Source organism: Platichthys flesus, chromosome 5 (genome assembly GCF_949316205.1).
Source record: "Platichthys flesus chromosome 5, fPlaFle2.1, whole genome shotgun sequence".
NCBI classification, from domain to species: Eukaryota; Metazoa; Chordata; class Actinopteri; order Pleuronectiformes; family Pleuronectidae; genus Platichthys; species Platichthys flesus.
In genome coordinates, this window is record NC_084949.1 from 18,880,581 (window position 1) to 18,907,437 (window position 26,857).

General features: G+C 39.8%; 1 protein-coding gene across 2 annotated transcripts; it reads right to left on the reverse strand.

Moving 5' to 3' along the window:
- Positions 1 to 225: 225 nt before the first annotated feature.
- rnf24 (ring finger protein 24) lies at positions 226 to 25,356 on the reverse strand. 2 transcript variants are annotated; one of them, XM_062387216.1, is made up of 6 exons: positions 24,714 to 25,356; positions 13,184 to 13,333; positions 10,481 to 10,523; positions 9,662 to 9,703; positions 5,340 to 5,419; positions 226 to 4,302 (listed from the first exon to the last, which is right to left on the reverse strand). In XM_062387216.1, exons 2-6 carry the CDS (start codon positions 13,324 to 13,326, stop codon positions 4,161 to 4,163), a joined length of 450 nt encoding a protein of 149 aa, XP_062243200.1. In that variant the 5' UTR covers positions 13,327 to 13,333; positions 24,714 to 25,356; the 3' UTR covers positions 226 to 4,160. The 2 variants fall into 2 exon arrangements, with proteins under 2 accessions (XP_062243200.1, XP_062243201.1); XM_062387217.1 differs by lacking the exon at positions 24,714 to 25,356 and adding an exon at positions 18,953 to 19,133.
- Between the last annotated feature and the right edge of the window lie 1,501 nt (positions 25,357 to 26,857).

The following is a 26,857-nucleotide window of genomic DNA, read 5'->3' on the forward strand; positions in this document are numbered from 1 at the left end:
TTTATGCAGTTTTCAATTTTAAATTAAATTATTTTAAATGGGAATTATAATTTCTAATCATAATTAATATAATTTGCAAAACCCAGCTGCATTATATAAATGGGTGTATTAACCAATCAACACTGTGGCTCCAATGCCCTCTACAATGTTAACAAACTGTTATTATCTTTAGATCATGATCAGGGACAAAGCTTTAAATAAATACATTATGAACACACATGAGAGTAAAACCTCACATCTTTCCAAAACCTGGAAATTTATTTACAGTTCAAGTCAGTCACATGCAACTTTTTTCCTAAAATGAATAAACATGAAATTAGCAAAAAACAACAAAAGAAAAGAAAAATTATTTTCTCCAAAAAAAACCATATACAAAAATAGAACTTACAAATACTGTACAGCAATTATCTCTTAAAACATTCTGCTTCAGAATTTTTAGTTTTACAAACAATGTCTGTGAGAGTCCACAAACATAATCAGTGTTAACAAAAAACAACAACAGGGAAGGTGTGAGGGCAGAGGGAGGACAGGGTTGGTTTGGACGAAGTGTGTGTGTGTGTGTGGGGGGGGGGGGATTGTGAATTGGCAGGGTACCACAAGTATTACAGAGGAATAAATAACACAATACAAACAAGAAAGTTCACATCAGGGAGGCAGTGATAGAGAATCCTACATGCTCTGGACGCTGGAAGTATAATGTACCAATTGCGTATTGTTTGTTAATAAATCAGCCCGTCACTTTCTACTCAGAGTACCGGTCATGTTTTCAAGTGAAGTGACGGAACTATCTCATCTTAGTGGAGTCAGAGCCAGCACTGACCTTAATGGTGATTTTACTGGTGGGAAGCAAGTTGTTACTGTATTCACCACTAGCTCAGTTTGCTTTCTTTTTTTGGCTAAAGCCGTACAGTCCCCCTTCCCGTTATTTTCATACTGCAGGACCTTCTCTCTCATTGGCATTGACAACACTTCATTTTGAGTTGGCACTCCGTTTTCACTATTGACATTACTGTCTACATACACTTAACAATGGTAATATCAGTGGCAACTTAACAATGCAAGGTAACATGCTCACACATTGAATGTCCTCGTGTTCGTTTTCTTTCTCTCGTGAGCCCTACATTAAAAGACGAAACACTTAGCAGGAACATAGCTTTAAGACTTCTGTAATTAGCACTGATGTGTCACGGTTTGGTAACAAGTGTCAGGATTGTTAACTTATGTACAGTGTCGGGCTATAATGTAGGACCACTCCCTGTTTGCTGTGAGAGGTTAAGTTTTTTAAGACTGTCACAGCCTCTTCATAACCAAAGTCTGAGAAGGGAGAAGGTTCCAAATGAAAATTCACACAACAGAAGGCCCTTATGTTGCATATTTTCTTCAACATAAAACCACAACCTTTCCAGTGATTCACACACAGTCGATTAAAGAGGTTGGAATATGGCCAATTAACGCAGCCCTGGTCTCTTGTTTGGTAATTGAGGCAGTTTTGGTTCAAATAAGGCTAATGTGGGCAACATCGATCATATTTGTATGTAGGCGTCAATCGTTTTCTCAGCAGTAGAGGGCGTAGCAAAGCAGAATATGTGAGGATCTTTCAGGGCATGATAACTATCAATGGAAATGATTCACACAGCACAAAGAAGTCCCGTTATTGCTCTGATCCGAGTGTTGACATTTTCACTTCACTGCACGCTCTGACCCCGTCACGAAGTTGTCGCAGTCCGTTGCGGGCCGACACTAAAACCACAGAGGTGAGAGCAACAAGGCTTCTCTGCCGCAGACGGTGAAATGCGTTGTCACTTGTTAACACGCTCACATGATGGGAACCTGTGCAGATATGTCCATAAAATAATTTGGTGTTGGAGATTATAATCTTATTGGAAATGTTGTGTTATTAAAGACACAATCAGGTTATATTTAAATTTCTAAATCTGGAGTGCTGTTTATTCGCAAAGTTATTTCAAGCCGTAGAGTTTTAGTTATCTCCATCAAGGAGGTTATGTTTTCATCCTTGTTTGTTAGTTTATTAATTAGCAGGATTATGCTAATGTCCTCTTGAAATTAATAAGACACGTTTAGGGGACTGGGACTTAGTTTGATTTCAAATAGAAATGTGGATCTAATGTGGTTTCATAAGGCTACTGTTGGACTTTGGTGGAGGTAATTACATTTAGTGGAAAAAGGAGTTTTGTTTTGTTTTGTTGTTAATTTCAACAACAACACAAACCTCTGACAGCTTCAGAATTAACATTTGTTTAAAAATGTGTCTAATGTATTTGATTGCCGTTTTCATTTTTCAGTCAGTGGGACTATTTTTTCAGTTACGCTCAGATCACTGATTGTACCTTTAAATATAATATTTGATTATCCCATCACAGGTTATTGATAATCTCCAACTCATCTTAGGTTCATCACTGTGAACCTAAGCTCATTAAGCTGCCTTTCACATCAGCGCTTTACCCAACTGCACATTTACTAAATGCTTCTAAAAAGAGATGAGGTAAAAAAACAAAAACATGCACAATAGCCAGGCTCCGGGTTCCTGTGTTTGTGGCACGAAACAAAAAGCTTCCCTGCACTGTACAGAAAGAGAGAGGGAGAAGCGAAAGCACCAGAATACTGCAGACAGAAAAGCTGAACTGTGTGTGTGTGTGTGTGTGTGTGTTGCTTCATTACAATCTGCTGACCACTGACTCTCTGGCAGCCCATGTGAGGTGTGTGTGTGTGAGTATGGGGGGAGGCTGCCTCTTCCTTGGTGCATGTGTCTGTATTTTACACAGCAGTGTGTATCTTAAGCAAAAGGATATACTGATGATTGGCCGAGAGCAGGTTTCAGATCCTCCAACTCAATTTAGCTGTACCAAGAAATTGTAATAAATTAAAAAAAAAATTAATAAATAGAAATACTGGACTGAACGGTAGAAGCAAAGAGGGGGTTCCTCCTGATCCCTTCCTAAAAATAACTGTCAGTACCTGGCAAGCAGGATATGTGACGCTAGTTTATTATATATCAAAATAACTATTTGACATTTGTTGCTTTATTTTGTTAAGTGTTTTAACTGTCAAGCCATCATTATATTCACACAGCTCTGCTTCCATAAAACAAAGCAATGCAGCAGCAGAGCAAAAGTAAACCTAAAACATCTAGGTCATATAATGGATTTTTGTACAACTGGTTTATGCAAAAAGCACCAGGTTGCTCAGATAATCACTGATTTTCTGATGGAAAAAGGTCCTGAATTGTGTTTTGAGTGTTTATCTTCCAGGTAAATTTGTTTAGTGAGATGAAAATGTGTTAACCGTATCACCATTGTGTTTAGGCAGTAAGATAACAAAAGTATTATCACAATGCAAACATTGTTGTGAATGACAAACAGTATGTTTTTGTTTGTTTTAGTAAAATTGTGGGTTTCAACACATTCACATTTAGTCAGATGTAAAGTCTTGAGGTTGATTTCAGGTTATTGTCTCGTATGTGCAACTCGAAAAGAAACCGATGTCCAAATTTCCTGACATCTACCGGGGTAAATATTGTTGTCCCTTTGCAAATAATAGTTATTTTTATTAAGATTTTGTTAAAAAAACTTTGTTTACGAATTAAAATAAAAAACACTTGGCTTTGCACAAATAATAGTTAATGGTAAAATACAAAAACATGACCTTGCTACTACGATCACAAGAAATTAAGTTTTGACTTCTTGTAAAGTGCTTGTTAAATAAAAAAAGAAAGAAAATATATATATATATATATATATATATTTTCTTTTTTTAATATATAAGAGTAGTGTAGTTCTTGGCTTTTGTGTTTTTCTTCATCCAGGTCTTCAGCTGGTGTTCCCAGAAAAGTGCTTTGGTTGTGAAAAAGTTATTGACCACATCATGGCCGAGAAAGAAGCCTCTTCTAGATCAACTCTTCTTCATTTTCCGCGAAAAAGTAAAACATGACAACGGTTGATTATCAGTCCGAGCTGATAACAGGAAATCCTCTTGTGAACCAATGGAAAGACAACAGAGTCAACCATGGCCGCCGCTGTAACTCCAGTTTCTCCGGTCTGTCCGCCATCCCGTATCAAAGTGTACCTGTGCAGGTGAGAGCATGACTGATGGGATGTGCGTTTGTGTGTCTGTGGTGTACTGTCAGACCGGATGGGAGTCTGCTACACCAGGTTCTCGATGCCGGGCAGAGGCTGCTGTATTGGCAAGGCGGGCTCCATGCCTCCGGCCTGCTGAGCGAGCTGCAACACGGGCATGTTGCACAATGGACACACTTTCCTCACCTCCAACCATTTAATGAGGCACCTGGGGGTGAGAGGGCACAACAGGGACAGAGTTCAGGTGAGGACGACAGACACGAGCAGAGGAAACTAAATGTAACCTGGATTTAGTTTGTTTTTTAATTGAACACTTATTGTTACATCATACTGGATTTTAAAATCATCAATATTGTCACCAAGCTATAACATATTTAGCTTCTCACGACCAAAACAGTAATGTAGCTGTCAATGTGAGCTCTTGAAAGTTGAGTGGTGGTTTTCAAAAGCACATGTAGAGTGAGCATTAAATGATTATTAGTATGAGAAGCCAGCATGCTCTTCGCTGGTCGTCACTGTAAAACAACATGGCTTTATACACACACACACACGTTTGTACAGCTTTCTTAGTGAGGACCCTTATCTGCATAATGCATTCCCTGGCCCCTTACACTAACCATCCAAACTAAATGCCTAACTCTAACTCTAACCCTTACCCTCACCTAATCCTAATTCTAACCATAAAATCAAGTCTTGTACCCCTGACAGTCCATAAAAGGGGCGTCACAAAGTGAGGACTGGTTAAAAGTTCCTTACTTTCCCAAAATGTCCCCTGTAAGTTGTAGACTCAAACCGGTCCTCACAAAGAAGCTGTACAAGAGCACACTCACACACACACACTAAAAGCAGTGTTTATACAGTAGATTTATTGAGCGGTGACCAGTCTTGCTGCGACTGGGGGAAAAAAACTAGGTCAAGGGGGGTGTCGTGCTGATATAAACAAGTCAGTTGAAATGATTGGGAAACAGGGGGAGGTGTGCGATGAAGTTGGCTCGGGCAATCTATCATGTGTAGTTTCTACCACACACACATTACCTTTTTGTCATAGCTGTGATTGCACACTAACCAACTCTGCACTTGCACACATTGTTTTGGCAGAAAGGTTATTTTCCTCACATCGTTTCACTGTGGGCTGCGATTTGTCCTTCACTCTCCTTCTTACTCTCTGTGTGTGTGTGTGTGTGTGTGTGTGTGTGTGTGTGTGTGTGTGCAGGTACATGAAAGTCAACAAAACCTTACACTTACTTCCTGTGAAAGGCATGTTTACATGGACAAATCCCCAGCTCATCTTTCTGTTTGAACTCCTCCAAGCACACCGCACATATCTGAAAGGGAGACGGGGAGTCAGAGATATTTTCAGAAGGCGGTGCAACATCTTTAAATACGTTGGCTCCTCTCTGGTGTTTGTCACTCTCAGTCTTAATCCTGGTTTTGTGTTGATGTGTTGTTGAGTTGGAAACAAATGATCCGAATAGCAAAGGTCAAGCACAAACGGCAGAAGACAATTGGCCAACATGCACAAAAGTAAAAACAAACAACAAAGCAAAATCTTTAGATGAAACGTCATGGTCACATAGACAGACTGTGGGAACTTTGAGCACTAGGAGCAAAGCTGAGACTAATTCACGCTTCTACAACTAGCAGAAGGACAAAATTAATCAACTGAAATTTATTCAAAACTCTGCCACACGACAGCTGACTAATATGGAGACCGCACATCAGACCAATTATAAAATCTTCACATATCAGTCTATGAAGGCAAAGACAAGAGCATGGCCTTCGTGATTCACCAATGAGTTAGGACATAGATAGAGCTTCGCTGTTACAGATCCACTAGTGTTCAAGACTCTGTGACAATGTCAACATAAGTAGATAAGGGTCATACAATTCAAATGTCAACAGCAGATATCCAGGCTAGGACTCTTCGTGCACTATTTAGAGTCTTATTACAAGCTTCAAATGTTTCTCTACACAAACAGTGATATTTTATAGGGAAGATCTCCATTAACAGTTATCTGCGTTTGAATGCAGGTCATTAAAAAAACCGATAGCCAATGCAGTTAGGTCAATGTTTGCCTGCAGCCAACCAAAGCCTGCTCCAACTTGATAGGTCAGAGCCCCACAAGCCCCAAAATCTCGTCTGTTGAATATTCACATGCAGAATCTGTTTATCGAGATAAAGGGTGATATAGTCAGATGTTTTATTTCTATAATCGCTTCCTCTTGCTGAGTAAGAATGAAGTTTTCATTATTGTTGCTCCACTGGTGACTCCTTGGTAGATAACATAGCTTCCTCTTCACATATCCGACTACACTCTATCCACAATATATTTATATTGTATTATATTATACAAAAATGTGTAGTAACAATGAGAATGTGTAACTTTATGCATAAGGATATACATTTATGAATTTGTGAGAAAGGAGACAATAATCAGCAGAGTCCAGGAAATCTCCTCACACTAAACTTCATCCAGCCGGGGGAGAACGCTTTCATGAAAGAGCTTTTAATTTGGCAAGCAGGTTTGTGTGGCTGTCTGACTCTGCAACAATTACCCCTTTTAGCCACAGAGATTTTCTTTTTCTTAGCTCTGTTTTATGGGGAGTGGATGGACAAGTGAGGATAAAAGAGCAGCGTGCGGGCTCCTAGCTGTCTATCCCGAGGACTTTTGGACACAGAGCGATCCTGAATAGATCTGTGTTTTTGCTCAGTGCCTTGTCTGCGGTGTCTCACTCACAGTTGAAATCCGGAACCCTTCGCCAACTGTTGACTGAAACTCTTTTCCCCCGATTATCAATTAATCCTGTAAGCTAAAAATTATGAGCTTAATTTTGGGGGAAATCTTAACCAGATCACAAATTTGATCAAAGTAAAAATGTTAACCAATGCCCATCAAGACTTACATGTTAAGAATCAAGGTTCAGAGGAATCAAATGTTTTCTATGTCAAGCACCAAACACGATTTACAAGTTAGTAACTCAACAAAGGTTGTGAAGAAATAAGTTATAAAGTAACAGAGCAAGTGTGAAAAGATGAAGAGTAAAGAGCTCAGAATAATCCTCGTAAAAAATAAGGGGTCAGAATAGATGCTAGTTAACTAATGTGTGTTCAGATGTGTCCTCTCCCTCTGCATCTCGAATGATGAGGACATCGTTGCCTGGCTCCATGGCAACAACTCTATATCAGTCACACTCACTTTCATATTACTGTCTGTTGGATAAAGAATAATTACCAGGTAAATTACTACTCATTGATTCTCATTTTGTCTGTCTACATCTGCATGTTTGCCTCCATGTTTTTCTGTTTCTTTTATTTCTGCCTAGAGAACATTTCTGTAACTCAGTCTTACAGAACTGCTTAATCTCCTGAAATCTTTGTACAAATACATGAAGCTGCACTGACCTTACCTTCTGGTTACCAATGCATACATTCAAAATGCCACAAGATGTTGAGAAATAAAAACTGAGCAACAGCAGACTATTGACCAAAACCCCTTTAGAAGTTTTCACAATCAAAGTGATAGATTCTTCCCTAATGTCCGGACAGTAAACATCAACAGACCTACAATCTAATACCAATAAAACTGACAACACTGACCCAGTGACATTAGAGTTTCACTTGATTTACTTAACCTGAGTATGGATTGTTGTCCTGGTGTGTGTTGTATTGTTCTGAGTTATCTTTTATGTTTCATTTTACATCAGTAGAATCCAACCATGTCTTCTTGCTCAAAATTACAGCAGATTATCAAATTAACTGATTAATCATGATCTGCTGACTATAGGTAATACAGACACTGATTGCACTACAGTTTTAACTGCAGCTCAATGAAAGGATGGAAAATGCTTAGCTCCTTTGTTAGGCACATCACCATCAGTGGAATTTTACTGTAAATCTGTTTCCTGGTTGTTCGAGGGCTCTGGTGTTTGAGTATCTGCTGCTTGTGCCGACTGTTTACAAACATGTACGCTTGTAAATGAGACTGTAAAAAACTGAGATGAGCATCTAATGTAAACTCTGAAGCCATTTTTTACAACATGAATTATTAATTAGAGTATGCTATCTTGTAGTATTATTTATATTATGGTCACTTACTTTCTAATTATTTTTAATTATTTTCTGTATCATGGTCACTACTGTTTCATATTTTTCTATTTTCATTACAATAACACTTAACATCATTCCACTTTATCCCCAGCACCTGCTTTTTGTACAGTGTCTGTTTTTGCAGGTTGTTTGTTTTCATACTCCTATTATGTGTAGTTTTAGAAGTGTACTTCTTTTTTTACAGTGCTTCGACACTGTTACTTTAATTCTGTTTTTCTATTACTGCTGTAACAAGTGAATTTCCCCATTGTGTGGATAAATAAAGAAATCTAATCTAATCTAATCTAATTCATTGCACAAAACCTATGGGTGAGTAAAAGGAAGACAGGGGTTTAACTCAAAGTAAAAAAAGATCAGTGATCTCATAACTCCTAACTGCTCAGGTTACACTTCAAACTTCAACATGACTTGAGCTGTAAAGTGATCCCATAGTATCACTCCCCTTCTACATACACTTGTTAAAGACTGAATCTGTGCAGATCCTTTGGTGTGGGAGTCTTTAAAGCTGGGTCATGCGGCCACGCGGGTGTGTGTATGTTATTGTCTTTAAAAAAAGCACAGCTTGGCTATTCTGTCACAGCCTTACCTCACATGACTCCCTCTGATGCTTTCTACCAGTTACAAATAACATAAATAATAAAAAGCCTGAAGGAACATTGAGAAATTCCAACACTCCTTTTGATAATCTGCATTTCACCCTGTGCAAGAGTAAGCATGTTATAGGTGATGCTATAGGATGCTATAGGTGACATCTCATTTGCACTGCTGTGTTAAATTGGACGGTGCTCTTGGCTGGCGATGACAATTTCTCCGCTGCGGAGCCAGCGCTGTTGCTTTACACGCTGTTCGTAATTTTCCGACCGAGCTGAGCTGACACACAGCATTATGTAACGGTAACAGAAACGGTAGGGAGGACGCTCATGACTTAACCACAAGATGCTTGCTTTCACATGACACCGTGTCAAGGCAAATTTACTCAATGTTAAATGAAAGATAATACGTATGTCCTTTCTGTCGCAAAACAAGATAAAGCCAATGAAACAGTTGAAAACAGAGGCCCACCCAATGGCAGAAACCTTGAGGTTTATAGAGCTGCACGGATCGCACAAACAGTTTTGTGCCTTGAGATGTTCAGACATTACACATATGTTCCCTTCTGATGCAAACTACAAAACAGTGATTTATAACAAGTACATTATGGGTCTCCTTGTAATTAACGTAACCAAGAAAGGATGACCTACATTAAATGTATTGTATATTAAGGCTGAAGCATTATTCAAATTAAGTAAAACATGACCAGTTAGTCCAGAATTCGGTGATAAAGCAGTACGTTCTGTACTTGTCAAGTTGCATTAAAGTACGTTGTGCCCACTAGATGTTCTGTGTATTATAAGGACATTTTTTGGCAATTCGAGTGTCATCAACTGAAAATAACTAAACAAACAAGATAAGCGCTTACCTCATGCAAATTTGGCTCTTTGACTTTTTCCTTCTGAATGACCTGAGAGGGATAATAAGAGACAGGGACAGATTAGCCACTAACAGATAGAACAAGTGTGTGATGAGAAATTGATCATTCAGGTTGAATAAAGGACACAAAAGATGATACGATTTATTATAACATACTATAGCTGCTAGCAAGTGTGTGTGTGTGTCAGTGTCTGTGTGTACTACATGAGCTTGATGGTCTTATGTAACTCACAGAGGATTTGGACGAGTTTATGTTTTTAGCTGACAGGTAATAATTTATGCAGTGAAAAAAAAATACTTTAGTTAAAGCACTTGGCGATGACTCTGGCACCTACACACGCACACGTGACTAACTCTGAAATGCTTGGTTGGCTTTGCATGCTGGTATTACGTAATAGCAGGATATGAGAATCGTCCGTCACTCCCTCTTCTCAGGCAATACCCCCAGCTCTGAAACGCCCCCAGCTCTCAAACACCTCCAGTGAACTGTGAATTGTACTTTTCCAGCACAGCCACTTGCTTCCCTTCGGCTCAAGTGTAATTGAGAATATTTGGTATTACAGATATGCTTGCCAAATAGCACTAACAATTTTTGAAATAGTTTAAGCAGCTGAACCCTGGAAAATAACAGAAGTTCCAAAAAATGAAATACTGCTAGAGCTGAACAGACCTTTTGGGACCAGAGGGGAATATAGACTCCACACAAGTTCATATACATCACTCTCACACTTCATCTCTACTAGACTATTAGTCATCCATCATATGCTTGTTTGTGTGATGTGTACGTGTTTGTCACTGGAGTGCTTACTTGTTTGTATGCATATAGCTCTTTGTGCGCCTGGTGCCGTAACCTTGGGAAAAGTAAAAACAAAAGCATATTTTTGATTATTGAGTGACCATCTCCAGCAGACATCATAACCGACAAAATCTATCCATACATCCTGGGGAAAAAGTGAGAAACGACATACACTGATGTCATCTCCTAAGAAATACTTGCCTTTATACACCAGTATATGAATGAGCATTAAAATCTAAAAGTCCATACAGAGTATCATATATATATCTATAGATATATATATACTTGCCCTATATCTTACAAAGACATATTCTGCCTCAGACATACTTCAGGCAAAACAACCTTAAGCCAATTACTGAGTAAATATGGCCTGGATTAAGTAATCGAAGAAAGAAGTAAAAACATAACAATAAAATTAGACTTAGGATTTAAACTTTTAAATGTTTGTTTGCTTTATCATGCAATAGTGAGCCAAGATACAAATGAACTTGCATCATTCTGGGATTGCATTAGGACTTGAGTTCTTGTCAAAACAAACACTGAACTGAAGTGTAGAACTTTAACTCACAATATCTCCCAAAATACATTGATCAGATTTTAAAAGTGAAGTTAATAGTTAACATCAAGCTCTTGAGCAGAAAACAAAATAACTAAATGAATGAAGGGGAAAACAGGAAGTGATTCTAGGTACTGAGGATGACAATAAAATATATACAGAGAAAAGGAAAGAAAACAAGAGCAAGACAGATAAAAGAAATTCATAGGTTTGTAAGATTTACCTCCATAACAAGTAACCTTAACCTCTCGCAGCAGAGTGAGAGGGATCTGTAAAACAAGCAGCACAGTCTAGGAGAGAAACTGACATTTTGATGGAGGTCAGCAGGTAAAGGTGCAGAGACTCCCATGGGGTCGGTAGGACACAGGTGGACAAGAGTGAGGGGGTCATGGATTAATGGTGTGGGTGTTGCAAAATGGCTCCTTTTTTTAAGTGTGTGAAGATTAAAGCCTGCTGAAAATTTAAAACAGGCTTCCAAATTGACCTCCCTCTCTAAACCATCATGTTCATGATTTGACAATAAAAAAAGTCAGTTCCAATTACAGTCTGTGGTGTGTTGGTGTATTCATAAACACATAACATGTTACAGGAAAAGCAAGGACTATATTAGGTGACTAATTCAGCAACTGCTCTGCAATTCTTAACAAGAGACATTGAAAACGGTTTATGTGGTTTTCTGCTCCCTCAAGACAGAAGTGCTCAGGAAAAACCTGTCACTCCTGCTGCCTGCTGCGTTGCATATTTCACGTGTGTGTGTGTGTGTGTGTGGCCTGAGGACTCACTGATAGAGGTGATTGCGTATTTCTGTGAGTGACTTCGCTCTGTCAACCCCTGTGTGCATATTTGTCTATGTCGACCTAACAACCCATCACATGTCAACTCTAATATGTTAAGTCCTCGTTCCATTCAATCACCCATCCTTGGGGAAAAAAGCAGTGATGATAATTGTTTTAAAAAGTACGACGTCTACTTTCAGGTGGTCTATGAAGTTTTAACTGATCAACTGTTTATTTAACCAACAGTTTAACTAATTGTTTAAAACCAATGATCAGCAATGAGTCTTGTGTGTCTAAATGACTAATGGGACATGTGATTTAAGTAATTTGGGGCGTGTTCCTTTGGGAGACTGCATCTTTAGATGCCTTTTGTCTTTCACCTTTAATACCAAAAAGCAATGTTGACAAGTACTGAATCATGGTACTGCATCAAAGCATCTCTCAGTTTGAGGGAATTGTGGGAACACAGTATATAATATATAATGTAGGAATATGGTGAGAAAATTAGGGAGGTAAAGTGGCACTTTGGGAAAAAAGGGTTATTACATTTTTCTGTGACGTCAAGTACCATGACCATGATAATGTCGACAAGCTTTGAATCTCAGCATATTTCTGTTTTTACTATCAATTCAGTTGATCAAGTCACCAAATTTAGTATCGTAGCTACCATCTCCAAACTGTGCTGTTGAAACATTTTCCTTTATGTGAAAGAACCACAAGAAAACACATACAAAAAAAGACATTTCTAAAAAGAAAAACAGAGAAAGGCTTTTAGCTGAGACTCAGCTAAAAGCCATGGTGATAAGTGTCATACAGTAGTTTGTATAGAAAATATAAAAATGTTAGGTCTTTCATAAAACTGTTCGTATGCAGACTTGTCCGGTGCTGATCTTCACTGCAGGGTTTCTGCTATTTATACTACAAGATACTGTGTTCTCATTAATAAAAGCCATTACATTAAGAACCTGAAAATGTACCCTGTTTATGCATAAATAGAAATAACCCTCCAGTAGCTAGTCAAATAATACACAAGGACACTTCTGGATGAATAATACATGAACCCACGTCACCTGAAATGTAAAAATGACTGTTATGAGGACTGTTGCATAATAACAGTGTGTGAGAATAAAAATTCAGTTCTCATTATTATTTTCAGGTCTCACGTAAGTATTGGTACTGACAGCCTGCTTGTCAGAAGAGGTCAGACAGCACAAAAACATGGGAATTGTAATTCCACACGTTCATTTTTTACCTTTATAAAAAGTTGAGAAATGAGGGTAAGTACATTTGGGAAAAAAACCTGTATGACACTTTTCCACTAACCCACACAAAAAAGGCAACGACAAAAAAGTTTAAGCTTAAATCAAAGCTGCGTGGTATTACCTTATTAAGTAGCAGCAGAAGAGGAGGCTGAGGATGAAGACAAAGATGGCTGTCCCAAACACCACAATGTAGATATTAAGGGGAAGGTTCTGGAACCCTATATTTGGCATCCTGAAACTGTAGTGTGGGAAATCGGAGCTCATGGATATTCTGGATAGGGGGAGACAAATGACAAACAGCAAATAAGTATCTCAACACACTAAATTAAACAAAAAGGATTAAATGACAGAGGTCAACTGTAAAACGTCTCCAAATTAATTTAATTTCAACATACAGGAACATGTTTTTTTCTGGTTTCGCCCTCATTTTCGCTTTTACTCTGTTCCCGTCTTATCTAAGGCAGATTTTCATGTAGTTGATTAACTAATTAAACGCAATGCACAAAGGACACTCTGGCAACAGATTCCGGAAGAAAGCTACACAGACTGAAGAGTGAAAGATCAACTGCATTGCAGGCCTTTTTTTCTGTATGGACGGTAAAAACCTTATTGACCATAATTGGAGCATGCAGTAGCTCGATCAACCGGTAGTGCAACAGCTCAAGCTAGCGTTCGGCAGATAGTGCTGCATACACCAGGATAGAAATCTCTCATGTTATTTTGAGAAGTGTAAAAATAAGTTTTGGTCCATAATGAAACTGTGGCGAGACAAATTAGGATATGGCAGGCCGCCAGAGTCTAGATACTCAACAGGAAACGGTGTTGCTTAGCAGTGAGCAGAAAGTTAAACAGTTACTGGTTGATGTTAATCATGAGGATTTACTCACTGTGACAAACTGACAAATTCCAAACTAACAACATGTTTACTTGTGGATGACAACAGGCTACTGGGCTAGCTCCTGCACACACCGTTAGAAGCTATCTGTTATTGCACAATCTCAATGTAAATAATAAATAAAATATCTATTCAGAGACCAGCATGACAAACACATCAGAAAAACTAAAGTAATGTGTTACTGAAGTTAATCAGTCTTTGTGCCACCTCTAATCACAAGACATGGCGAGGAGAGGAACAACTTTTATTTGGTAACCCCCTCTGGTGCCCCTCCCATTCCAAGCACCCAGAGCTTAACTCCTCTTCACTCTGCTGGACAGTGGAAAGTTTTGTGGGTTTTGCCATGGCCACATTCCCTCCTGCTCACGATTGCATCATGCTTTTATCACAGTGACCCAAAACTTTGCTTTCAGTTATATAAGGGAGGTGTCTCACAATGGGAAACAGGACACTCTCTGAAAATTATCCTGAAAAGCCTCAATATAATATCACTCCTGCTGATATTGGCAGTCATGAGGGGCGCATCAGTGCAGATCCACTGGTCTCCCCTAAAAGGAGTTGGCATGGTGTCATCTGGTCATTTAAGATCTACTTGAACTTTACACAAGGACAGCGTTCTTGGTCAAACAGCTGGCTCGTGATATCAGACACCAGGGAGGAGAGCAGTTGTAATTTAACTCAGTTCTCTTTAGTGTCTCAGTCTCACTATGACTTTCGTTTAACAGATTGCTTTATTTTACTATTTGTACTACATAAAAAGAGCTCTCAATGCACAGAACAAATGCAGTCACTGGTAAACAGAAGAGAAAGAATATGAGGGTAAAGGGCCACAAAATGGTTTGGCGCTGTTCAAATAAAGCACAGTGTGCATGCACTGAATGTAAATATCACTGGTATGTTTTGCTGATGTTGGAGCCAACATAAACAAAAGACAGAACCTTCACATCCATGAGGTTCATGTGGAGGCTGGAAGACTGTGTCCATGCACAGCTTGGAGCTAATAACAAGAGATTGCTAAACACACAAACAAATAGGATTGCTACTGTGACTTAAGAGTGGTTATAAATATATGTACAATAACACAAATGAATGTGAATATAAGTATTAAGTTAAAGTATATCTCCTTTAACTTAATTCAAAATATAAATGAATTCCTACCCTGTTTTTGATTTATATTATTTGAATTAATATTGTTTTTAAGTGCACGCGTCAATAACCATTTTATGTATTGAATTGAAGTGTGATGTACCAAGAGATTCCCTTCCATAGAATTATGCAATGACATACAAATTTCAACACTTCATACTAAAATCCGGTCAGTGTCATTCCTCCTAACACGGCGACACCCTTTCCCTCTGCTCATCTGAACACGCTGTTATATGGAGCTAAATGTATCTCCCACTAACTAACATTCACTGTGGCTAATGAGGTAATCTTGTAGACGTTTGTCAATATATTAACAATGTATTTACTCTTCTCTAGCTATTTTAAAAACAAAAAGATTGGTGTTGACCTCAAAAAAGTAACAACTACTACTTGTATCTAATACCTGAGTGGTGCCTTCATGCTCAAGAGTGGAGAAGTGAATAAATCTATCACACAGACCTTAAGGTGATATGACTTGTTCTTGAGAGCCTTGTCAGGGGCTTGGCTCTTGTATTTGGACATGATTGGACCAAAGCCTCTCTCTGTCCTGTTCATAAGGCTCCATGTGTCCCCTCTGTCTCTGACTCCTTGTGATGTTTCTATCTTAACAGACCCACAGCAATCCTCTCCCTGCTTATCTGTGCACACAATCATGTTGTAGAGCAAACAATTTCAATACACTTAGGTGCCTTTGGAGAGATTTGAGACCAACAATGACGATCCATCTTACCTCTAAGGACTAGACAGAAAGAACATTTGTAATTTGTATTACTTTGTACAATAAGAAACTTTCATTGTCAATGTATACTGTGTAGATTTTAGTTCAAATCAAATCAAATAGTAGTTTTCCTTTTCAAACCCTTTGCCTGTATCTCATTATTTCTATAATCACTGCAGCCTGAACCACTGATGTAAGCAAATGGCTAGTCTAAATTGCAATATAACAAGTTTCAGTTATGTAGTGTCTACATTTAAAAACCATGTACAGGTATTCAAGTTAACTGTGACAAAATCCCAGTCAGCCTGAAGGACAGGTGTTTCGCTGGTTACCTAACTCACACTGTACTGCTGTTTTTCCCTTATTTGTAGGCTTCAACAAAGAGGCCAGTGCGATCTGCACCTCATATTTTGCAGGTTGGAAGCTCTGTCTGTTCGGGGCCTTACACTTTCTGTGGCTGACTGAAAAATATTTGGTCAATACATTTTTTCAGGTTTTCCACCAAACGGCAGACAGACCAGAAAGTTACTTTTGGACCCTGCATGGAGAAAAAGTAGCAAATAATCCGAAGGCTATAACAAAGCAATCCTGCACAGACATTGCTCATTATCATAAAAGAATGTAAACAGAATCATTTTACATACATGCATGTGCATGGACTGCTTTATACAGCATTTTTCTATTTCGTCATTGACTACTCAAAGCACTTTACACTACAAGTCTTGTTTACCCATACACTACAGCTACTATATGGTGCGCTTCACTATCACACATTCACACAGACTAGTAGTTAAGAGTTCAGTGTCTTGCCCTCTGACACTTTGGTATGGAATGAATGTTAGTAGACAACCCACTGTACCTCATAAAACACAGTCAACCTTGTGTATACATACATTATTGAATGCATCATATGACCTCATGATCTTTGACAGATCCATAAATTGTTGGAGTGGTGCTATTACAGTTGACAGGTTGACCCTATGCTGAGTAATAACTCAGTTCCTACATCCGAGGCAGCTACAGCAGACACGGGGTATAACAGTCCTGCATAAATCCTATGGGATAGACATGTGGGTCAATCAGGTGCTAAGTGTTAGGGTTGTGTTAGTATGTCATAGCAGATATGCTGGTCATTGCAAATGCAGGTTAGACTGAAGGAGGGATTTCAAAAGTCTTCTCCCCTGCAGCACCCACCCATATAGTATCAAGAGTCGCTGACCTAGAGGATGTTGGGTACATCAAGCAATCCAACCTGTTTGCAGTAAACAACCCACATACCACAAAGAGCTACAAGATAAAGCCATGTGTTCTGCCAAACTGTGGCTGCAAAAGGATAAGAAACGTTCTACAACGAGAACAGAGTCATTAGGACATTGAATAATATGATATTTAAGTTCTTGTAGTATCTATTCTGGAACAATGGAGAGATATGAGAGATGACAAACAATGCCCTGTATGAGTTTGTGAAGAAACAAATATAAAGCAGATTTGATTCTAAGCTTACTTTAATTTGTCAGCAATTTGTTTTATACTTCTATATGTGCAGAAACCAGGCATTCAAAGTGAATAGCGCAATGGAAAATGTGATGATATTTTGAAGGTGTATCACAGCGAGGATAATACAGGATTATGAATCAATGTGATGACTTGGCAACAAACAGCGCCCTGTGGTTGAAAAATTTAGTAAGTGCAGCAGAATACAGAAGATACACAACATCCCTCAAATTTTACCACTGTATTTTGAGGTCGCTGAACTTTCCCACGGGATTAATAAAGTATCCATCTATCTATCTATCTATCTATCTATCTATCTCTTGTTATAAATTATCCTCCACTCTTCTACATGAGGGTGAGAAACTGTCTAACATACAAATTATATAGTGTTTAGGTTAAGAGACATTTCAAATGAAACCTTCACAGAATAGAACCCCGTCATGTGCTGCTGGTGTCCATGCGAACTCTGAGCTGGGGAAGTTTCTACTGTAACGACAATGCCCCAGTGTAACACCATTCCATCTGTTTGCTGCTAGTAGTTTCACTTTTCATATGTTTGACTAGCTCTGACTGCAACCTTAATCACTTTATGACCTTTCCCTGTGAGTCATTACCGGTTTGTGTAACAGATAGGTTTCAATTTGACATGTTGGTATGCAGGCTTTCGTTTTCAAAAGATAAATGAACATCCCAGTGCAGTGAGGATACCAGCATTAACTCAAACTATGTAGATAAATATAGAGCATATAAAACCCCATGTTTGGACACTCAACTTTAAGCAAGCATACTTTGGTAGATGTAGAGTTGCAAAACTATGGTTATAAATCTATTCATCCGTAAAAACAAAGTTATTTGGCAAATAAAAGAATTGGTCAATTTTCAAACAAATATGCCATAATTCTGATGGGTTCAGCTTTTGAAATGTCAGCATTTGTTGCTGTTATTTGTCTAACATTAAGGTAAAATGAATATACTGAACATTTTTTGGGGTTTGTATTGTTGATCGGGCAAAAGAAGACCTTTCATTTCATTATTTTTGTGCTTGACAAGTGCTTGTCAACCATTTCGTTGGGAAATAGTGATGAGCAGTTCATGATCTCATGTTTTTCTGTTGTCTTACTGTATATACAATTGAATTGATTAAGAAACCAATCGACAGACTGTTCCAAAGATAATTATTAGTTTCCCAAAATGTGTAGGTGGAAAGATTTATTCATAACCATCCTTTCCAGACTAAACATCTGAGCTTTCACGTGACATCTATCATGGGTTTTGTGAGTCATTTCCGTACTACACATTAGCCAGTAACAATGTAGTCAGGCTCGACAAAAATTCGACCTATACGGGTCATTACACAGCCATTCGAACACAGACCTACATACACGACGGCTAGACATAATTGTGTAACACTCAATACTTTCAACAAGCTACTCAACAATAAATCTTTAACATAGAATCAAAGGACACTCCTTTTTCTCCTTGCTCAGTATTATATGACACATGCATCATACAGGGTGAGGTCTGTGGAGCTTAATCAAACATAACGAACATGCTGTTCATCCACCCATCATCCTCTTCAGAACTCGTCTACACTGTGATCATTACCAATAATGGCCTGACCATTGTTAAACACTTACATATTCAAATGATGACCTCTGAATCTTTTTGTCGTGTGAGAAAATGGGTTTCAGGTCGCTGCTGAGGAATACTGCAGGAAAAAGTAGCCTCTGTCCATTTGTATTTCCTACATTGGATCCTCCAAAAGAGTTTATTTCCCAATCCAAAAATATCTGCTCTGTTGAGGATTCCCATGTGATCAGCCCTCAACATCACATCCACAAGATGCAGTCAGAATTAGAAGTGGAAATTTCCACTAGCAACCAGGGCTGGCCATGAGATTTGCACATCTGAAACTTAATATGCCAAAGGGTAGCAACAAACACCAGGGCCTCAGAGGCAGAGCAAGAGACTCCTCAAAATGGGCTGGCTGTGGGAACCGACATTTCCATATTCATGATAGTGACTCATATAGCAAATTTTCAGCCCAGCAACAAAGTATTTCACTTCGTACATCTGAGCCTATGCTATACAACCTATCGAGTGATATTCAGCCTTTTTTGCAATGTACATAACGCCTAAGGGGGTGTCACTGTTATATCTGATGTATTCTGTAAATTGTTCTACATGGTTTTCTCAAACACAAATTAAGTTTTGCCTCCTTAGGCCTTAGGACCCCATGAGGTCCACTGGTCCTGACAAGGTCAGTGTTTATGTTGGAAAAGACCCTAGTGATAACATTAATGAGTACAAAAACACACACCCACACACACAGTGGGGTCCAAAAGTCCAAGTGTTCTGACCCAGACCAAACAATAACGTACATATATACATACACAAAAACATGTACGTTAGAAAAAGGGGGATACAATGTTCCTTACTGAAAGAAAGGAACATGGTATCTGAGGTCCCCTGACTGTCTGTCCTAAAATGTAAGACCACACTTCAAAAGCTTCATTTTATTGTTCTTTTACAATAATTGGACCATAGTAAAAATGTTTTCTCTTTCTTTCTCACTTTGAAAAACTAATTTTTCCATTTAAATTCTGAGATAATGCACAGAGCTGGATATGCTTCCTCCTGAGATGAATAATTATGATGATATTGATGATCACGCACTCCATTACTTACTGTATGGAAGTAGCCGGCAGTGTCTCCACTTCAAGCACTGAAATTACATTACAAAAAGCTTGTTCTCCTGGGCCAAGTTCTACAGTAAGTAGGTCGCTGTAAGTATGACTGCAGTTATGGTGATGTGAGAGACACAGGACTTGAGTAGAGGCTCAACGTAATGTCAGCTGCTTATAGAATTCTAATTACCTGATTTACATTCAATATCACTCAATGTACTGGCAAGCACTTGCATTGGCGTATAATAAATGGTACATGTTACCATGACTTTACTGGGAAAAAGCTTTTACTGAAGGCACTGGTCTTTTTTAATAAGTGTCACATTAACGTTATCAGTAACTGGTTATTTCGTACAGGCAATCGGCCTTAAAGAACAACAATATTCGTGTACTTCTCAAATTCAAAAGGGACAACTTAAGCAAAGTACCTGATGGTTTGTAGGCTCGTGGTCATAACAACCGCAGACAAACAGGGGTGTGAATCATCATTTAAGTCTGCTGTGTGGCAAATAATTCAGACCGTGTCATAGCAATAACGAGCAACATAGATGTCTTTACAGAGGCAAATATATGATTGTTCTCTGTTGTTGAGAACTCAGGTTCTCGTTTCTACTGTAACAAAAAAACTAAAATGAAAAATGTAAAATGTAAGAAAATCTACCAAACTGTGACCATGAATTTTGTGTACCGTTACACCCCTACTCAAAGGCTGAAGTTATCTGTTTGTTCGTTTAATTTAGTTCCAGAATAACACTGACCTAACCCTGTTCTGCAAATATAGTCAAGCGCAGAGTAAAGCTAGTTTTGAATTGTCTCTTAATCTATGCTGAGCTCCCAGTAAGTAGGTACTTCTAGTCTGACGGGACTTGTCAGGTTGTCAGAATACATGTATGTGTTATACTAACTAAACATCCTGGAACTTTATGTAATCATCCCTACCTGGCTGGATATGTTAACTTCTAAAGTAAAATATAAACTGTCAAACCATCAACAGCTCACTAAAACATACAGACTGTGAAAGAGGAGGATTGATCATCCACTGAATTCATCTAAATGGAAACTAAAATATTTTCTGAATTTGCTCTTCCTCCCTCCCCTTGAAGCCCAAGTGGACTCTGACAGTAACACAAGCTGACACAAACAAGAGGAACTGACACACACAGCTGTCCCACAGCACTCTTGTCTCCCGCTCCCACTGCTGTGCTTTATTCTTAAGGTTTTTTCCTACTTTCAATGCTCTACGTCACCTCATGAACTATCTGATTGTCAGGCCTTTACTTTCTTTTCTTCTTAATTTCCTGTCTCATGTTTTGTCTGAAATTTAAAATAAAAGTACTGAATAATGAAAAATAAAAAAACATTTCAAACTGTATCACTTCAGAAAAAGATACTCAATTTGTAACTAGCCTTATACAGTGTCTTTTTAAGGCTACCTTAGAAACAGGACCCCCTGTCTACAACGTCCAGGGTCAAAGTCACTAAAAATAAAACCTGTAGTCATGTGAGGGTGAGTAAGTCAAGCTGAAGCATGAAAACAACCCGCACCCACTACAGGCCATATCAGTTCTTTGGCTTATCGGTTACTGACTGGCAGGAAATAAACAAATAGTCCCACCCAGACAAAACAGACATAATTCACACACTTTGACTTAATCTGAAAATATTCTATCATCTACTTTCAGACAGCGCTTGAGGTGTTTTGTGCTTGAGGCAAAGAGCAAAAACCTAATGAATAGTGGATCCGTTTCTTTTATTCACATTCTAGCTGCCACCCAGTCATAGCACACCACATCAAAGCAAATTGTATGTTCAGCAATGGTTAACCCCTGAAAGTTAAAGCCTGACCGACCAAATAATAACACAAAGGGTAATTTGATTTGTTATGGTTTCACAGTTCGACCAACATGGGTTGAGTGAACTGTAAATCCATTAAGCCACCAATGACCTGGCACCTAACCTAAAGGCAAAACTGCATTTCATAGATAACTCGAATGTCACTGAGTAGGGCACGTACCTCTGCAAAGACCCCACACACCAAATCACACATACTCATCAAGCTCTGTGAGCAATTCCATGAGAAATCTGTGAAAATGTCCAAAAATGCCATACCTCCAAATGAAGAAGGAAGTGATAAAGATTCCTGGAACTGCCCCGAGATCCAGGCCAAAATTTACAGGGAAATTTCTTAACCCATATCCCACCAGGTTTCATAAATCCATTCAAAAGTTTTTGCTTAATAACAGACAGAAGCAAAAACAAATCCTCCGTGAAGGAGATTAAAACCTCATGCTCATAATGTCTTTTAAATTATATGTGAGCACTGGCTGTACTGAAGGAGTGTGAGGAGGCAGAAGGAGCACTCTTGGATCCCACATGTCTCAAGTGTAATGTGTATTTAGAACATGTTGGACCACGACAGTTTAAAAAGACGATAAACTCTGTGGACTGTGGTACTTGAATATTTAAACTCTGCCTTCAATGTGACACACAATTGCTCTTAAGTAAGATCCTTAAACCTCATGAGTGTTCAGTAGTGCACATTTCATGTAAGGTGGAAAATGACACAACTAGTATTAACAAAGAAGTGGTATGAAGTTACATCCCCTAAGCTGTAGATGACTAGTTCTCCTTTTAAGTGGATGTTCACAAGCTGTTTACCAGCAAGATAATCTTACTATAAATAATCCCTTTACCCACAGGAGGATGGTTATACATTTGGTAATATTGGGTGTCAAGAAAGACAGCTGATCCCTCAGATTTCCACAGACGTTTAGCTGGAGTCTTCTAAATACCAGAACAACCATTAACAATCTTCTGTTAGAAAAACTGTCGAGTCAGAGGACAAGCAGCACCGTACCGTCACAAAAACCATCGGGCGGGTTGCTGTCTGCTTTGGAAAGTGTTTGACTGACAGATAGGGAAAGTAGACGTGATCCAAAATCCTTGTCAGCTGGTCCTACACCTTTCTAATGCGAGAATGGGGATTGGGAAGTTCTGAATATTTCTGGAAGTTTTGGAAAACCAGCAGCACATTTGAGAAAAAGGTAGGGTTGCATTCATTCATTTTTATTCTCTGTGTGCTTCTTAGCAAGTCATGCTGTGAATAAATACCTCTGCTTTGACAAGACCTGCATAAATAAAGTCTGCTTGCTTCGCTTATTGAGCTCAGGAAATTCAGGATGACAACCAGTTTTCAGTGGTATCACTGTTTTTGCAGTGCAGTCTTCCTTAAACTCTACAGTCCTCTAATCATATATCCCCTTTTCAATACAAGTACAATTTATTTATACGGTCAAAAATCAAAAAAATCGGTATGAAGCACGAAAACCTCTATCCTCAGACCTTTGATGAACATAAACACAATCATGCGATACGTGCTCCTGTGAGTCATCCTTCTGACAAACTGTGCACTGCCAGGTTCATCCACAGTTCAGTAGGAACACCACTGATCAATATTTCATCCCAGTCTGGACATCGAGTCGTGTGTCCTAGCGTGTGTCCAGCTAGTTAAATGGAGACATTCTCTGAGTGCTCGATTACAAATTGATACAAAACACAACTCTGTTTGTGCCGCGTTGGGAACGTTGGTACGGCCGTGTGTACAGAGTCGCCCCTTGTATCACACTCAGGAGGTCAATGTGCAGAAAGTTGGACGGATTTGAACTTTTGGTTGGGGCCACCGTCTGCCGTGTACAGTCAACAATCCTCTCTCGCCTCTATCAGAAATCTGAGAGCAGGGATTTGCCTTCAGCAGCTTCATGATCCGTTTTACGATCTGGATGAAGACTCAATTGTGTCTTTATTTATAAATTCTCTTTATAGATGGGGTTGAGATGAATTATCTGGGGGAAGGACACCCTCAACTCAGCCTCTGCTAACAAAAGAAGGTCCATCATCAAGGCTGCACCTAACACCACTTGCATCCCAGTCATTGTCATCCCAGACCAGCACGTGGGCGGTGGGTGCCATACAATAGAAAGTTTGATGAGTGCGTTGACACATTGAACGTGAACAGACTCACACCTGCACTGCTGCCAACCACTGCCCACTGGGGATTAGCGTGTCGGGGGCTGTGGCGTTGTTGCACCTCACACAATGCTGTCAGTGTTGACGTGGGAAACCCAGAGACAGACCTACTGTCTCCCAACCGTGCACTCCCCCCCCCCGCTGGTCGAGCAGCGGATTAAACCACAGCGGCCGCATGTCACAGATAACGAAGGATGTGCTGGTTTTGGACCGTGACAGCCACCGCACCATCGGTTATCGGTTACAATCGGGCGCTAATTGCATCGATTGCCCCGTGTTGTTGTGTCTCTCTCTGGGATGGTTCGGTCGCGGCTGACCGACTCCTGGCGGGGTTCGATCGGTGGGTTCGCTGCAGGATGGGGGCGACAGCTGGGCGTGGGCTCGGCAGCTAGCAGCTCCGGGGGCTAACCAGCAGCATAGCTTCACTCAACGTTAACGAGCGGAGCAAGTTAGCTGAGATCAAACGAACCGTTAAAGAGGTGAAGTCCACGCAGGGACAGCCGCACCCCAACCCCCCCCACACACACACCCGGGGAGTCCTTTAAAATTATATCTATATCGACTCGCGGGGTTGAAGAGTTTCAACATGACACGTTTAACCGTTATGTGATAGCGTCGGTATCAAGTTCGCCAATGAACAGCGATGGTTTAACCGAGGTAAAGAGACACTGGAGCATCCACTCACCGGCGGGTTCCCTCAGCACCCAGGAGCAGCTTCGTTGCCCTGCGGTGTTCCTCTTCACGCGCCCGGGCTGACGCCGAGCACCGTCCCGACAGCAACAACCGAAAAACAGCCGTTTTATGTTGGAGTTAGCGAACCGCTGCTGCAGGGCGACCTCATCACACAGCTCCCGCCGGTATCGGGGACGATGGTGTCGGCTGTGGCGGTCGGGGGGTTTGTCGCGGGGTCTGGAGCGGAGTTAACAGGCAGAAAGAATAACACACGACGGTGTAGCGGATCAAATGTGAGCCGGTGATAGGGGGCTTCTGTTGTCGTGACTTCCCCCTCCTGAATTATAAAACACAGCACTAATGGTTCCTCCTCGCTGGATATCTGCTGCTCCTGCTCCTACTCCTGCTCCTGCTCCTGCTCCTGCTCCTGCTGCTGCTCCTGCTGCTGTTGCTGCTGCACGTTCCGCACGTAAACGTTTCTAACCAGCCCACGACCACCAGCGGCTAGATGTCACCTCCTCCTCCTCAGGGTCAGCCCCGCGTACACACAGGCAGAAGCGGGTAAGAATGCTGCGGGAGGGAGGACAGTGTGTACGTTGAGGGTGATGCTGGCCAGTCCGAGAGAGAGAGAGAGGTAGTGGGAGAGAAAGAGAGAGAGAGAGTGGGAGAGAGAGGCAGGGGAGAGGAAGAGATGAGGAGAGGGGGAGAGGGAGAGGTAGGAGGAGGGGGAGAGGGAGAGGCAGGAGGAGAGAGAGAGGGAAGGAGAGGCAGGAGGAGAGAGAGAGAGAGAGAGAGGCAGGAGGAAGGGAGAGGGTGTCCATGGTCACGTAGCTGATTGCAAGTGTTCCTTAAAATAATGGTTCAAGTTTAGAACCAATAGTGGTTCCAAATAAAAGCATTAACACAAACTTCATTGATCTTGGTTATCAAGTATTTTTTCTAATTTTTTATCAACATATAAAAGCTGTTTACATCGTATTTTTAAGTTCTGCTCCACGATGACATGATCTCAAACTGTGACTAACATCTTCATCAGGTTACTAAATGCTACGAGTTGTTGATCGCTGTTGATCTGTGCACTGGTCACTGGCATGTTGTTCTGGTTGTGTTTAATTTATTAGTATGTGTTGACATTAATAGGCTGCACAGTGTAACCAATTGCCCTTCTGGGATTAATTAAGTTGTCTGTTTGAATCTGAAAAGTTGTTTTGTGAAAATGCATGGACACAAATTGATATTATAAATGCATTGTACTTGGTTTGCAAGGGCCATTTTAATATGTATTATATTTTAACTTTAGATTAAAAAAACGTTTTAAAATATTTTACGTAAACATTTTTTATCAATGGCAAACATCAACGAACCAATAACTTAATGTGGTAAAAATGTTTGTGATGGTTGCCTGAAAGAAAAAAGTATGATTGCATGTATTTCAAGCACCAAACACACGAAGGATTAAGGTTATTTTTAGGAACCAACATTGGTTCTAAAGCATTTGAGGGGTAGTGGTTGAAATAGCAGAAGCAGTGTTTCTCTTTCGCTGTTTTTCTTTCTGTTTTTCTTTCTCAATCATGACGCCGGTGATTCTCGTGTCACTCAGAGATGTCTGAGATTCAGAGGCATGCAAAGCACTTATATCTGCAAAGTCCCTTATTAAATATGTCTGGATGTCACAGCTATTTTAGAGCTTTAATTCCGAGTGATGAGGTTGGTTATTTAACAATAAAAGCAGTGTCATTTTCTTTTGAAACATGTCATGTGACACCTGGGAATATACCATAATAAGCCTGCATTTCAAAAATATACACCAGGGTTTCAAATAAACTGAATGGAGTTCCGGATCATTTTAGCAAGAAATTCAGAATCCAGTTTGGGATTTCCTTTGCAGCCAAGAGACCTCGGCAGACATTTGTAGGTCGGACACTCAGAGACGTTACAACCCCATTTCCCTGAATGAGGATAATTCATTATTAGTCTATATCTTCAACCTGAGGTGACCTATAGACTTAATAGCAACATATTTCGAAAAAGAGGCATCTAAATTGCAGATCTCTGTATTTGTTCAGTTTTCCTGTTTTGTAGATATATATTGAGTGCCTATAAAAGACAACTGTAACGCTCTCCTTTCTTTAAAACCAAATAACACAATAAATCAGC